Source organism: Rhineura floridana, chromosome 2, assembly GCF_030035675.1.
Source record: "Rhineura floridana isolate rRhiFlo1 chromosome 2, rRhiFlo1.hap2, whole genome shotgun sequence".
NCBI lineage: Eukaryota > Metazoa > Chordata > Lepidosauria > Squamata > Rhineuridae > Rhineura > Rhineura floridana.
The window spans coordinates 88,597,670-88,613,132 of NC_084481.1; the positions used below are offsets into that span (position 1 = coordinate 88,597,670).

The following is a 15,463-nucleotide window of genomic DNA, read 5'->3' on the forward strand; positions in this document are numbered from 1 at the left end:
TTACTTTTTAAAGTAACGAGTGGGTAACTTCATTACATTTTGCTAGTAACAGAACGACTAGTAATTTCCTTACTTTTTAGCAGCAACTGTAACGTTTCCGCTATTACTTTTGGGTGTTATTGGGAGGGGGAGAAAGCAGAGGAAGTCTTCTGCTCCTGTGATTGGTGGACAAAAGACATGTGCCTCACACTGGGCTTCTGCGCAGAGTGGCTCTTTCCTCGTGCTCTGTGTTAGGAGGCATGAGGGAGGAAGTGGAGAGCCAGACCGTCAGTCGTGGAGAGAGAGAAAAAAATTGCTACGAAAATGGATGGTCGAGGGAGACAGCCAGAGGAGGAGGAGGAGGAGAATGGAGGTGAAGAGCTGTGGAGGTGACGATTATGCATGCATGCATGCATGTGCCCCCCATGTCCTGCCACCCCCGCTTGCGCCTGTTGCCCCATCTGCCACCCCCTCACCCTGCTGCCCCCTCACCCCCGCCTGCCCCCCGCTCGCTCACTCATCCTGCCACCCCCATCCCCTCTCTCTGCCCCACCTGCCCCCCGCTGCTAACTCTCTCAATCACCCTGTCGCCCTCCCACCCCTCTCTCTGCTATGCACACTTCACTGGTGAGCATTATTTTTTTAAGGTAACAACAGTGTGCATATTAAGGCACAGGATAGGTGCCTGCCTGGAGGAGCTTACCATCTAAAATTGGATATGGGGGTCAATTTAGTGGATTACTTCTGAGAATAAAAAAGAATAGAATGCATAGGATTGGTTTGCAGTACTTAGTGCACAGGCCTAAACACACTCAGGGGACTAAGTTGCATTGATCTTACCAATCATACATAGGATTGGGCTGCATGGTGACTGGAATCATAACTATGCTTGTTTGGAAGCAAGTCCAATTGAACTCAATGCTCTTGCTATAGAACTCTGGATCCCCCCTCCCCTCCCCAAACCCTCCTGCTCTCTGGTGAAATATCTGCTTTCCTCCCCACAAATGGTCAAGGACAGATGGATCAGAGAATGAGGCTTCTTCTGAGTAAACATGAACAGGGTAGACTGTTAATTCTCCAGGTTCTGAGGGAAGGAGGAATTATGGATGTTTTGTTTGGGTCCTAAAAACCCAGGAAGTTCTGTCAGGTATTGAATTCTTCATAGGGGAGACTGTGTGTATCATGTTTGGAAGGAGATGCCTCAAGTTGAACACATTTTTTGAACATACGAGGCTGCTTTATACTGAACCAAAGTAGTGGCTCATCTAGCTCAGTATTACTGCCTCTGATTGGCAGCCACTCAGGCCAACGGCTTTTGCTAGCTTTGTCATCTGAGATCCTCTTAACTGTCAGGGATTGAACTTAGGACCTCAGCTACTGAGATATGAGCTCTCTGTATGGAGGCTTCTAGCTTACTGAAAGTGTTGAGGTAGTAGATGAACTCTGAAAGACGTGGTTGGGCTATGTATCTGGAGTTGCCTTTGCATATGAAAAAGTGTATGTGTGTGATGATATTGGGGTATTCGGCATGCTTCATTAATATAGCACATTTCAAATGACTTATCAAGGACCATTGAATATTAGTTACTAGTACTAGTTCCCCTCTATTCAGGACTGGTTAGGCCTCATCTTGAATACTGCGTCCAGCTTTGGTCTCCGCACTTCAAGAAGGATGCAGACAAACTGGAACGGGTTCAGAGGAGGGCAACAAAGATGATCAGGTGACTGGAAACAAAGCCCTATGAGGAGACACTGAAAGAACTGGTTTAGCCTGGAGAAGACTGAGGGGAGAGATGATAGCACTCTTCAAGTACATGAAAGGTTGTCACATAGAGGAGGGCTGGGATCTCTTCTTGATCGTTCCAGAGTGCAGGACGTGGAATAATGGGCTCAAGTTGCAGGAAGCCAGATTTCAACTGGACTTCAGGAAAAACTTCCTAACTGTTAGAGCCATATGACAATGGAACCAATTACCTAGAGAGGTAGTGGGCTCTCTGACACTAGAGGCATTCAAGAGGCAGCTGGACAGCCATCTTTCGGGAATGCTTTGATTTGGATTCCTGCACTGAGCAGGGGGTTGGACTTGATGGCCTTATAGGCCCCTTCCAACTCTACTATTCTATGATTCTACGAGTAGGCAGGTGCCATCTCTGCTATCTTTTCGGCGCCTTTTGAAGACTTTCCTCTTTCAACAAGCCTTTTAAGTTGAGACCTATCCCAGTCTGCATCTGTGTCAAAATTGTTTAATATGTTTTTAACCCTTTTTTAAAGTTGCTTTTTAAAAAATGTTTTAATGCTGTTTTATTAATGTATTTTAAGATCTGTTTTTATGATGTTTTAAAGTGTTTTAGTGCTTTGTTTGCCGCCCTGTGCTCCTGCTGGGAGGAAGGGCGGGATACAAATAAAATAATAAAATAAATAAATAAATAAAATAAGTGAGACTGGAACTGGGGATCCGGCAGCCAGCTTTTATCTGGATGTTTGGTTCTTTTGTGAACTGACGTTAAATCAAACTGTCAAACTTGCAAATCAAAGAATCAGATCTAGGAGTCTGGGGGAGTGCTGGCATTCAGACTATTTATTTGTGATAATAACTCCAGGAAGTCATTTGGTTATAATGGTTGTCTTTTTCGCAGTCCATGGTATGCACAAAGCTCTCCTCCAACACCACATTTCAAATGAGTTGATTTTTCTCTTATCAGCTTTTTTCACTGTCACATCCATACATAGAGATCGGGAATACCATAGTCCTGATTTTAGTGTTCAGTGATACATCTTTGCATTTGAGGACCTTTTCTAGTTCTCTCATAGCTGCCCTCCCCAGTCCTAGCCTTCTGCTGATTTCTTCACTGTTGTCTCCATTTTGGTTAATGACTGTGCCAAGGTATAGATAATCCTTGACAAGTTCAATGTCCTCATTGCAAACTTTAAAGTTACATAAATCTTCTGTTGTCATCACTTCAGTCTTGACATTCAGCTGTAGTTGTGCTTTCCTCTTGAACTTTCATTATCATCAACGTCTGTGGGTGGGTAGGAGGCGACAAGGGAGGAGGTGGAGAGTGAGACAGGGTAGAGTGGAGAAAACAATTGTTTAAAAAAATGGAGTGGAGGGAAAAAGGAGCCGGAGGACAAGAACATGGATAAAGGAGAAGGAGGCAATGGCAGAATGGAGATAAAGAACTGTGGAGGTGAAAGATGACGACGTGTGTGCTTGCACTTGGCACACAAAGTGGCCTCCACCACCCTCTCTGGCTGCTGTGCTGCATTTGCAGTATTTTAACTTTTTTGCATCTCAGGGGAAAATGTTTGCTTGGGTGAGTGTCCCTTAGTTGGTGGCAGGGCAGGGTCTGGGAGGTGGTTAAGTGACAGAGATTATGCTTGCTGGGGGGGGTTGCACTTGGTTTGACGTGCAAGGATCTGAGTAGTGGCCTCTGCCTCCCTCCACACCTTCCTTACCAGCGGAGAGACCACCACTGCTATCATGGATAAAAAGAATTATTCTACTACCTCTGTATGTGTGTGTTTATTTTTAATGTTGTTTTAGGCTACTTAGATGTGCAGCAGCCAAGGCCAGCACCTTGTAGGCGTTTTTTTAAAAAAGTAACTGAAATGTAACTGTGGTGATTACTTTTGAGAAAAAGTGAAGTAATCAGTTACTTTCAGTGCAGTTGTAATTGTAACAGTAATTACTACTCTTTTGGGCCATGTAACTGTGACTGCAAGTTTTAAAAGTAATCTTCCAAGCTCTGGTCAGACACAAAAAGGGCAGCTGGTGGAGCTGGAGTGGAACAGAGGCTAGATGGTCAGGCTGTAGTTGCTGCTTTGTCTTCAACAGCCATCAGCAACACTTCTTCGTACCTGCCTTGCAAAAAGCTGGCGAGATACAATGGTGTGCCCCCTGCCAAAGGTACAAGGTATGACCATATTTTGGTGGGAGCCCCCACTGCCCCCAAAAGACACTTACAGAAAGGGGCTGCCTTTAGAGCAGGAGTTGAGAACCTTAGGCCTGGAGGTCAAATGTGACCCTCCAGACCTCGGGACTCTCCCCAGAGTATGTCCCCTCTCTGACCCTGATCTTCAGCCTCCTTGAAAGCTTTTGCCTTTCTGCCTCTGTGAGAATGCCTCTTGCTTATCTGGATGGAGCAGTGTGTGTGCCTAGAAACCTCTGGCTGGAAGGTCACCTACTACACAGAGGTAACAGTTACATACACTACTCTATCCTATGTTTGCATCTGGCTCTACCCACCACTGGTATGCAGACCTAAAAGGTTCTCTCTAAGGAATGTCGCCCTTGGGCTGAAAAAGATTCCCCACCTCTGCTTTAGAGCCATACCCTGAAGAAAAAGGTGGGAGAAGCACTGTGATGCATGTAAGGTAAACCAAAGAAATAACAATGCAAAACTGGACAGAAAGAACGATCAAGTAAAATACAGAAAGAATTAAAAAGTTGTTTTTTGCCTGATGAGATAGAAGTAGACTAGCCAGACAGAAAGTCCCTTATGATGTTGCTGCTGTTGTGGTTGCAAAGAAACAGGCTGGGAAAGTAGGAGCCATGTCTCCTTTAGTGAGTGCACTGAGGTTCAGGATGGGCAGTCTGATAAGATGCTAGCTTAACTCTAGATCAGCCTTTCCCAATCTTTAGGTCCCCAGATGTTGCTGGATTACAGTTCCTGTAATTCCTGAGCTTTGGCCATGCTGGCTAGGGCTGATGGGAGTTGGAGTCCAGCAACATCTGGGGGCCCAAAGGTTGGAAAAGGCTGCTCTAGATAGCTCTTAAACAATGTCTGGGCAGGCACAGAACTCCTGTAGGTGACTGCAGAGACGATAAAGTACCACCTTAATATAGGAAGCTTTTCAGTAAATTTGCATCATCCATCCATCCCTCTCTCTCCGTCTCACATACAGACACACTTACATTTTTATTCATTACATTTGTATCCCCATACTTCACCCCAATTTTATCCTTACAACAATTCTGTGAAGTATATTAGGTTGAAAGACAGTGACTCTCACCATCAACCAACCTCCTCAAAACTGTGAGAATACAAGGTTTTATTACCTATCACGGAAAGCCTGCTTTTCCTCTCAGTCACTCTGAAAACAGTATTATCCAAATCTTCCAGTGATGGCAGAGGCTCCTTGTTACTCTGGAGGTGAAAGCATAGAGTTGTTTATTTATCCCTAAAAAAAGAATAAGAAATCCTCCACTCTTAGCAATGGAAATAGCTTTTTTACACAAACAAGGTTTTTTCTTATTATTTTTCAGGGAACAGACTGTTAAGGAGGTCAGGTTTTATATGTTCCTACAGTGCCTTGCAAAAGTAATCAGACCCCTGACCCATGCTCTCGTATTACTAAATTACAAATGGTACACTGTAATTTCGTTTTGTATGATATTTTATTTTGAAACAGTGAAACTCAAAATCAGTTATTGAAAGATGACATTGGTTTTATGTTGCAAAATGTTTATAAGAACCATAAAAAACCCATGTTGCTTGCATAAGTATTCAACCCCCACACATTAATATTTGGTAGAGCCACCTTTCGCTGCACTAACAGCTTTAAGTCTTTTGGGGTAGGTATGTACCGGCTTTGCACACAGTGCTGGAGGGATTTTGGCCCATTCTTCTGGGCAGATTCACTCCAGGTCGTTCAGGTTGGTTGGAAGTCGCTTGTGGACCACAATTTTCAAAGAGCGCCACAGATTCTCAATGGGATTGAGATCAGGACTTTGACTGGGCCACTGTAGGATGTTCACCTTTTTGTTATTGAGCCACTCCAATGTTGCTTTGGCCTTGTGCTTGGGATCACTCTCCTGCTAAAAAGTGAATTTCCTCCCAAGCTTTAGTTTTTTAATGGACTGAAGCAGGTTCTGTTGTAATATTTCCCTTTATTTTGCTCCATCCATTCTTCGATTTTAACAAGATGCCCAGTCCCTGTTGATGAGAAGCATCCCCACAACATGATGCTGCCACCACCATACTTCACTGTAGGGATGATGTGTCTTGAGGCATGAGCAATGTTAGGTTTGCGCCACACATAGCGCTTTGAGTTTTGGCCCAAAAGCTCTGTTGGCCTCTCTGTGACTTCTCTCACAAGTCTCCTTCTTGTTTGAGCACTGAGTTTTGAGGGATGGCCTTTTCTTGGCCGTGGCTGGGTTGTGTGATGCAGCTTCCACTTCCGATTATTGATCCAACTGTGCTCACTGGGATATCCAAACACTTGGATATTATTTTGTACCCTTTTCCTACTCTGTGCATTTGTATTACATTATCTCTCACTGCTGTAAAATGCTCTTTGGTCTTCATTTTCCTTCAGATCCACAGCCTGACCAATGATCCTTCAACAGTGGGGGTTTTATCCTGACAATGTGACAGTAATTTTAATGGTTCACATGTAGAGGCCAATGGTAAGGTAACTGTGTCCTCAATAGGGCAGTTTTTTCATCTGTGTAAACTGGGAGCTTCCACAGCACAGGGGTTGAATACTTATGCAAGCAACAGGTTTCAGTTTGTTATGTTTCTTACAAACGTTTCCCAACGTAAAACAATGTCATCTTACAATAATTGATTTTGTGTTTCGTTTCAAAATAAAATATCATACAGAATGAAATCACAATGTACCATTTGTAATTCAGTAATATGAGAGCATTGGGCAGGGGTCTGATTACTTTGTAAGGCACTGTATGTCTATACAACCTCAGCGACTCTTTTCAGAGAGTAATATCAAAATGTTAGTTACAAAAATATCAAGAAACAGGAGGTGTAAAGATATGTAAACTAGAGTATTTCAAAACTGGGAAGAAATATTCTAGTTTTGTCAATAAGGTGTTCTTCTAGCCCATGGAAGAATACTTTTGCATCCATCTCTCACACAATGATAGCTATCAGCACTAACAACTGAAAAAAGCAGTTGATAGCACAATTTTTCAGCAGCCTTTAAACTGTCTTGGGCCATGTCTATATCACCCCACTACTCTAATAAGGAAAGCAGTAGGAAGCCAAGTTTGAACCTTATAAGAGTAGTAATGTGGTGTTGCCATAGCAATTCAAACTATAAACACACTCTAGAGTCTTATTCAGGCATTCATGATGGGGCTTAAACAAACATGAGAGGAGGGGAGAGTATCCATGAGCATGCTCCTCCCCATTGGTCTCTATAACTGTCTGCAGCAGGAAAGCCCCCTTTACACACAAACACCCCCCCACCTGTGTGTTTCCATGGGCAACAAGCAATATCTTGAGGCTCTTCATGTGAACACTTCGATCAAGAAGCTCTACTGCTTTGTCCAAGTCATCCTGGGTAGCTAACGGAATCACCAGCTACATGTGAGAAAACACACACACACAGAACAAGGTCACAATGCAACCCATCCACAGCTGGCAGAGTTAAGGAACAACAGTTTTCCTGGCTATGTTACCTAAAGGATTGTGTTGATCACAGCAAGGCCTAAGTGCCTTTTACTTTTGTTTACAATTTTTGTAGGCATTTGGGTAGCAGCATGATACAAGGAGGAAGGAAAGAGGGGGGAAGAGTGTGAGCATTATGACGAGGGGGTAAAAGGAACAGCAGCTGGAGGAAAATGAGCTATGCAAGGCACTGAAATGCCACACACCCTGTATTCCAGTGTGCACTAGCAAGTTTCATTGCAACCATGTTTAAATTTTAGATTTAAAAAAAAAAAGCCAAGGCCTTAGGATGTCCAGTTCTGCATTAGATTCCCTGTCTATTTCATATGGTGCTTGCAAGTCACATACTAAGCCTGACTGCTTGAAACCTCCTTGTTATTTTGACAGTCTGTACAATAACCATTTCATAGTAGGACGCTTGAGATATTATGTCTCAGAATGTGGCATTATGCAATACAGCCTTCAGGCCAAAGCCAGAAACACCCGCATCTACCACTACAGAACATCTACTATGTCATGTGTGAGCTGGGCATTCAAACATAGAAATGTATGCACAATCTGCACAGTATCTGCAATTCTTCCCTTGTAAAAGGGGGTGAAACGATCACAGTTATTACCCATCTCTCTACATTTTAATGGTGGAGGCACATGTATGCGAGAGCCTCAGGCCTGTTCCCTACCATGCAAGAAGCAGACATCCTAAATCTTGTGGCTAGAGTGAAAATAGCATTAAGTGGGGAGAATCAGTCATCAGGAGATAGATTCTATTGACCTTTCCAGAACTGTTAAATAGGAGGTGCCATATCTTTGGGGCAACCTAACATGCAGCTAGACACATTTTGTGTAGTGTGAAAAAAAATTGTGCAGTGTGAAATAAATTTTTGTGAAGTTGATCATATGGGATTTAATAAGGAGCTAGGTAGTTTCTAAAAAAAGAAATAGATGAGAAAAGATAAAAAGAAATAGAATATGAAGATAAATACTGGTTCCTTTCAAATCTTCATAACCGTATACTACTAGTCAGTGCTTTTTTGGTAAAAAACGGGGTCTGGTACTCACATCTTGATAGAACTGTGGGTGCCAGCATGGGCAGCAAAATACAAAATGAAAGAGGTGCTCATACTTTGTACTGGTGAGTACTGTCACAAAAACCCCTCCCAATGGTATATTACGGGACTACTTACCTGAATAACTTAGGGGTGGGCAGTATGGTGGCTGCTTGTGCAGTAGGAAAAAAAGTTTAGAATAAACCCAGCTCAGGCCCTGGCTAACCACAGATAATAAATTAAAATGGGCTGCCACCATTGGTGTTTTTTTTCAACTTTTACAATAACGATATGTTTAATCATGAAGTATTCATGGAAGAGTTCTCATCTAAGTAGAAAATATACTGTACCAATGAAGTTTTTACTGAAGGTTGCCTTTTCACTTTCAGATAGTGTCCTCAGGCCAAACAGGCCAGGCGCTATACACACATTTGTAATTACACAGTTACAAATGGACTGTCCAGTCAGTCAAGAGCCTTTTGTATTTAGCAAGGTCACAAAAGTCTTAGTTCTCATCGTATCTTTCAGAGGGCTGTGCAACCTTCTACGAAGAACAATGCAATAGAAATGGGACAAATGTTCACCCATCTACGACAAGCTTTCCTGTTCCTGACAGTTTATCTAGACAACACTCAAGGACTCATACACCACCAATACAGTTACTTGGGGGGGCCGACAGCAATATAACAGACAGTCCTGTATAGACTTTCGCTACATGGATAGCAGGGTCTCAGAAGAAAATATGGCATCTCCATGAAATGAATCACAAAGAGTCAGATAAGGATGCTTGCTGGCAGGGAGCTATCTGCTATATTACAGCCACAACTTTCAAAAGTGTGCCCAAATTTAGTCTCAAATAGTTCTGCTATCAAACTTTCACCATATATGCAGCAGAAACAATGATTCAAAAACTATCATTTTACCTCATTATTGCTGTAATGTAAATTCATCGACTGTCCAAAGGCAACTTTAGCTTTTGAAGCAATATCTTCTAGCTTGACAGGTCTAGGAAACTGTAGAATTCTGTAACATATGGTACAGGTTTGTGGGGGGAGGAATCTATTGACATGAAAACAAGTGGCTATTAACTAAAATGATGAAAGTTAAAATTTTGTTCATGGAATAGTGACATCTAGAAAAGAGAAAAAGCAAGGTTTCATAAGGTTTTGTACTCTCTCTTAATAACTAAACTGTACCCATGTTAAAAAAATGTATTTGCTGAAGGGAAAGCACAAAAAGAGCCCCAAACTAATAAATCCAAATTTAGGAAAGTGAGTTATGCTGGGTACATGGTTATTGCTGGATAAAATATTGCAATATTCCAGAAAATTGCTTCAACCCACTTGTACAGAATTATCGTAGCTGATAAAGGAGTAATCACATGGCAACTCACACAGTGAATTAATGAGCTAATCAGTGAGAACAGCTAGGCAGGTGCGGACCAGAGAGAGGGCATTTTCTATTGTGGCCCCCACCCTCTGGAACTCCCTCCCTTTTGATCTCAGACATGCTCCCTCCTTGTCAAGCTTTCGCCGAGCCTTAAAGACCTGGCTATTCAGGCAGGCCTACAAGATTGGGACAGATTAATTCCATGCTATATGAACTGAAGGATGGTTTTTAGCTTAAATTTGGTTGTGTTGATATATATATGTATTGTTTTTATTTCTGTTGTACGTCGCCTAGAGTGTCCCTAACCCGGACAGATAGGCGACTGAAAAATAAAATTATTATTATTTATTTATTATTATTATTATTATTATTATTATTATTATTATTATTATTATTATTATTATCAGTTTGAGAAGATTCAGCCATTATACAGATTTTCCAGAGTTAAAAACCAATGCTTAGAAACTATGCGAGACAATACTCCATTAAAGTAAAACTCTCCTAATTGTGATACATCAATTCAGCCAAGGGTTTCTAGGAAATTAATTCCAATGGCAAAGGAAAAATATCTTGAGAATTTCTAATTCATGCTATGCAGTAATTTGAGGTGGAACACTAACATGGAGTAAGTTTGTTCATCAAAATAACCTGGTCAGTTCTTAGCACAAGTACAGAAACTAAATCATTTTCAAGGTTTGTTCTCTGAAAATTAGTAATTCACTCAGCCAATATAAAACCTTGCTGATATCACAGACAACTCAGGTTCAAGAAGGCTCCCTCATTTTCTTTGGGATTATTTGAGGAGTGGTTGAATAGTATGAGGGCATAAATGACCTTAGTTTATATTTATCATTAAAGGGGGGAATCAAAATAAAAGATTCTAGTAAGGTGTATTGCTCCTCATTCTATTCTATTCTAGAAACACAATACAGCAACACAAAATCCCAATCGAGACTCTTCTTTCATACATATTAGCCTAATTCTTAGGCTTCTGTTTTTTACACATCTATGTTGGTTGGGCATCCCTTTACTATTTCTCAAGCTAGGCCGCTGCTCTATAAAGCTATGAAATAATCTGGTGTTCTTCCACTGACAGAAGGATATTTGATTCAGCAGAACCTTTAATTAGAAAAACAGGGATCAAGGTAATCAATGGAAAGTCCCCTTCCCCTTGCTGTCCCCTTGTGCTAACTCCCACACTGTTCTGAAGGGTCTCCCTATCCTCTGGTGTAAATTTGGGGGCTGAGGGGAGGAAATGCTAAATATCATCTCAATTTCCATTCCACTAAGGCTCCACTGGATCAAAGAGCCTTCTGTCTGCTGAGAGACATCAACTGGATGCAACACTCTGAATGGATTCTTGAACGTTTTAAAAAAACAATGTTCAACTGAACACATGAACAAGCAGAGTAGATGTGCTAAAATACCTTTTCTCTCCTCGATGTTCAAATTTAACTCGGATGTCATTCTGTAAAAATATTACACACAGTTATCAAAAAACAAAACCAGGAACAAACATCACTTGTCAGCTAGAGTTTGTGAGTATTCCTCCCTGGATTACATAAGGTCAACAGATATTTCCACACATTTGAAGAAACATTCTTTGGCAATGGAAAAAACAAGTGGGAAGTGGGAATTTGGGAAATACATTACTCTAGTATACAGCACACATCTGTTTAAGATCTGCAACACTATATCCTTTTCATTTACCTTATAATTTCAAAAGTATGTACACCACAAGGTAGAACATTCCCAGGAAGTGAAAATCACTCACATCAAATGCAGAAAATCTCTGTAAGACAAACACATTACCGGATTACCTGTTTTTTTGGTGAAGATGATTTTGCTTTTCCTGTTTCTTGTAGAGGCAATGAAGGGCGACTCGCCTTATGAAGGACTGCCAAATCCTGCATGATTGAATTCAAAGCTTGCTGCTCATCTGTTTAGAAAGAAAACGGAAACCATCTGTACCCTTTAATCATAAATAAATGCATTTGTAAATGAATAAAGTTTACAGAACATAAGAGTACAAGAGCTTGCTGAATTAAGTCAGTGGCTTATCTAGTCCAGCATCCTGTTCTCACAGAGGCCAACCAGATGCCTTAGGGAAACCTACAAGCAGGACCTGAGTACAACAGCATTCTCCTCTCCTGCAGTTTCCAGCAACTTGCTGTGTGCAATATGCAAGTATGGTACCCCACCAATGCAATAAGTCTGATAAAATGCTGCTGGATTATTTGCCCATCTCTAGAAGTATCACCACTCTCATAATCTAAGATCTTAACTTGAATTTTAACTCAAGAAAATAAAACAAACCATGAAAATGGAAATGGATTGCCTTCAAGTCAATCCCGACTTATGGCTACCCTATGAATAGGATTTTCATGGTAATTGGTGTTCAGAGGAGGTTTACCATTGCCTCCCTCTGAGGCTAGTCCTCCCTACCTGGCTAGGGCCTGCTCAGTTTGCCACAGCTGCACAAGCCAGCCACTTCCTTGTCCACAACTGCGAGCTGGGGGGCAATTGGGCTCCTTGGGACTATGCAGCTTGCCCACAGCTGCACAGATGGCAGGGCATGTAATCCCTGAGCAACTCACTGTGGGGATGATCTTTAGCTGGCCCTTTACACCCAGGAGACACAAGAGGGGATTTGAACTCAGACTCTGGACTCCCAGCCAGACTCTCCTCCCATACAATCAGCAAACAAACAAAAAGTTCAAACATCACTATAGAAAAGGTATTGTTGGTACTCACCTGAAAGGTGTTGCTAAGGGGGCACTAGGACACAACTAAATGGGTGGTTGTCCACCAACTGCTTGAAGAGGAGGAAAAACATCAGAGCTCTAGATTGCTTGGGGTAGGCCCTTCCCTGGAGCCTCAGTTCAACTTCTGGCCAAGCTATACATATCCAGTTACAGATAAACAGATGTCAGCATGGCTAGAGGCTATAGCATCATGGCATTCTCAAGAGTTGCAAAAGAATGTGTCTTTGGATGAAGTATAATAATTCATGCAAGATATCAGCCAGCAAAGGCTAGACTTTCATCATGTCCTAGTACCTCCTGAGAAACACCTTTCAGGTGAGTACCAATGATACCTTCTTCAGTGGGCACTAGGACACAATCAAATAAGATATTCTAAAGTCAACCCTTCTTCTTGTGGGCAGGGCTGGCCGATTATTGGCTCAGAAGGACAAGTTGTAGGACATGCCTCCCAAAAGCGGTCTCCACAGAGCCATACATATCCATTTTATCATGCCTTGTGAATGAGCATGGCTTAGCCTATGTAGCTGCTCTGCTAATTTCTTGCAGAGGAGCACTGGTAGCCAATGCCACACATACTGCTGCTGTTCTGGTTGAGTGATCCATTATCCCCTCTGGAAGAGTTAATTTCTGTGACGTATATGCCAATGAACTACATGACCTGATTCATCTTGACAAAGTAGCTGAAGATACCTTCTGACCAAAGGAGAGTGGGTGGAAAGAAACAAATTCTGTTCTTTGAATAGGTCCTATTCTTGTATTATGTATATTTAATGTTCTGCAAAAATCTAAGGAGTGCCATGCATGCTCAGATGGGTGTTTTGGACCGAGATAAAACGTAGGGAGCACAAACTCATGATGTCAGTACAAAGGCTGGATTTGTGCACAGTACTACACAATCCTTGTGGAATATGCAGATTCTTAGAAATCTGGACCTACCCACAGTGCCTCCGTCTTGCTAGGATTCAGACTCAGTTTATTGACCCTCATCCAGCCCACCATCAAGTCCAGGCATTGGTCTAGGGTTTGCACAACCTCTCCCAATTCACATGTTAGAGAGAAGTAGAGCTGGATATCATCAGCCTACTGCTGACTCCTTACCCCAGATCTCCTGATGACCACTCCCAACAGCTTCATATCGATGTTAAACAGCATGGGGGACAAAATGGTACCCTGTTGGCACTCCACAGCACAACTGCCAGAGAGCTTAAAGACATCATCTAATGCTATTCTCTGAAACCAACCACAGAGATAGGATCGGAACCACTGTAAAACAGTGCCTCCAACACCCATCTCACAAAGTCGGCTCAGAAGGATACCATGGTCAATAGTATCAAAAGCTGCTGAGAGAACAAGTAAGAATAACAGGGGCACACTCCCCCTGTCCTGATAAACGTCATCCATCAGGGTGACCAAGGCCGATTCAGTCCCATAACCAGGCCCGAACCCAGATTGGAATGGGTCAAGATAACCTGTTTCATCCAAGAATACTTGCAACTGCTGTGCCAGAACTATCTCAGTCACCTTCCCTAAAAAGGGGGTATTTGCAACCAGTCGATAGTTGTCACAAACCAGTGGGTTTGGGGTGGGCTTTTTCAGGAGCAGACGGATCACTGCCTACTTCATGTTGATGGATGCATTGTTGCAAGCACCTTGCCCACGCCATCAGGCTACATCAACTGAAACCAATCCCAAGAAGTTGCAGCAGATGTTAAAGACACCTCATTGGGGACTACAAGGCATCAAAACTGCTATGGAGACAAGCAACTTTACTCTCAAGTGCCTTGCAAACAATTCACAGTGGACTTCCGAAGAGTCTAAAACTCAAATTTCCTGGAGTTGATGTTAACAGACCTTGCACAATACGAAAAAGCTCCACTGGATGGATACTTGAGGATGTGATGAAGGCAGAGAAGTAGTCCTTCTTCATTGCCCTCACCACCACACAATAGGCATGGTTATGTTGTTTTCCTCATGCCGGATCAGCCTCACAGCATGTCTTTTGCCACTTGAGCTCTAGCCACCATCCAGCCTGTTTCATTGCCCTTAGTTCACTGGTACACCAAGGTGCAAAATAGGCTCCACAATGCCTGAGAGGGCCCTTAGGCGTAACTGTATTAAGAGCCCAATGCATCTTCTTGTTCCACAGCGTGGAATGAGCCTGCTGGTCCAGCGGTGGTTCTGATTGCTTTCTCATCTGGTTCACACAGCTCTTCCTCGCCTTGCCTCCACTGTTAGTTTCTTTTTTACCTTACCCTTCTGCTGGCATGTTATAAAGCCTCTGTGTGTATTTGGCCCTTTTGCTAGCTCACCTACGCTGGTGCTACTGTAGAGCCATTTGATCTTAATTGCTCCAAAGGTATAGCTGTTGATGTCTCCACTTCCACGCAAGTGGTCGGGCTCGGCTGCACTGCCACCACATTGCTGTGTGTTCCAAAATGGCAGGCACTACTTTTTGCGCCACCATGGCCTTCCTTGGCATTCTTTTGGGCTTCTTTTTCCCTGGTTCTTTTAAGTCCTCTTTTGGTCTCAGTAGGGAGCCCAAGCTGCTGGTTTTAACACTCTTGGTCATTGCAAGTTTTAAAAAACCGGATTCCAATTAATTAAGGTAGCTAAATTGGCAAGGAATCACATTCAAGGGGGAACAGCGTGGGTGGAAGCAAATTTAATTAGTTAGGGTATCAATCAAATTGCAATTAATTGGTTGGTGATGAATTAGGCAAAAACAATCAGAATGCATTTTATTGTTGTCTATCTGAGGTGAATCAGAAGAGAATGAATTCTAGACCCACTTTCGGCAGTTTAACTTTTAGCACCACCCAATTAGCAATGAAAACCTTGGTTAAATACAGCATTTACAGATAGAGACACACAGAGA

At 42.5% G+C, this 15,463-nt stretch overlaps 1 protein-coding gene across 1 annotated transcript in view; it reads right to left on the reverse strand.

Moving 5' to 3' along the window:
* Positions 1-15,463, reverse strand: part of MAP3K2 (mitogen-activated protein kinase kinase kinase 2) — a 91,293-nt gene that overhangs the window by 35,810 nt on the left and 40,020 nt on the right. Inside the window, exons 3-7 of the mRNA XM_061609216.1 lie at positions 11,644-11,762; positions 11,251-11,291; positions 9,358-9,457; positions 7,188-7,301; positions 5,039-5,126 (exon numbers count right to left, since the gene is read on the reverse strand). Of these exons, the coding sequence (XP_061465200.1) occupies positions 5,039-5,126; positions 7,188-7,301; positions 9,358-9,457; positions 11,251-11,291; positions 11,644-11,762 (462 nt within the window). The remainder of the gene's footprint in view (positions 1-5,038; positions 5,127-7,187; positions 7,302-9,357; positions 9,458-11,250; positions 11,292-11,643; positions 11,763-15,463) is intronic.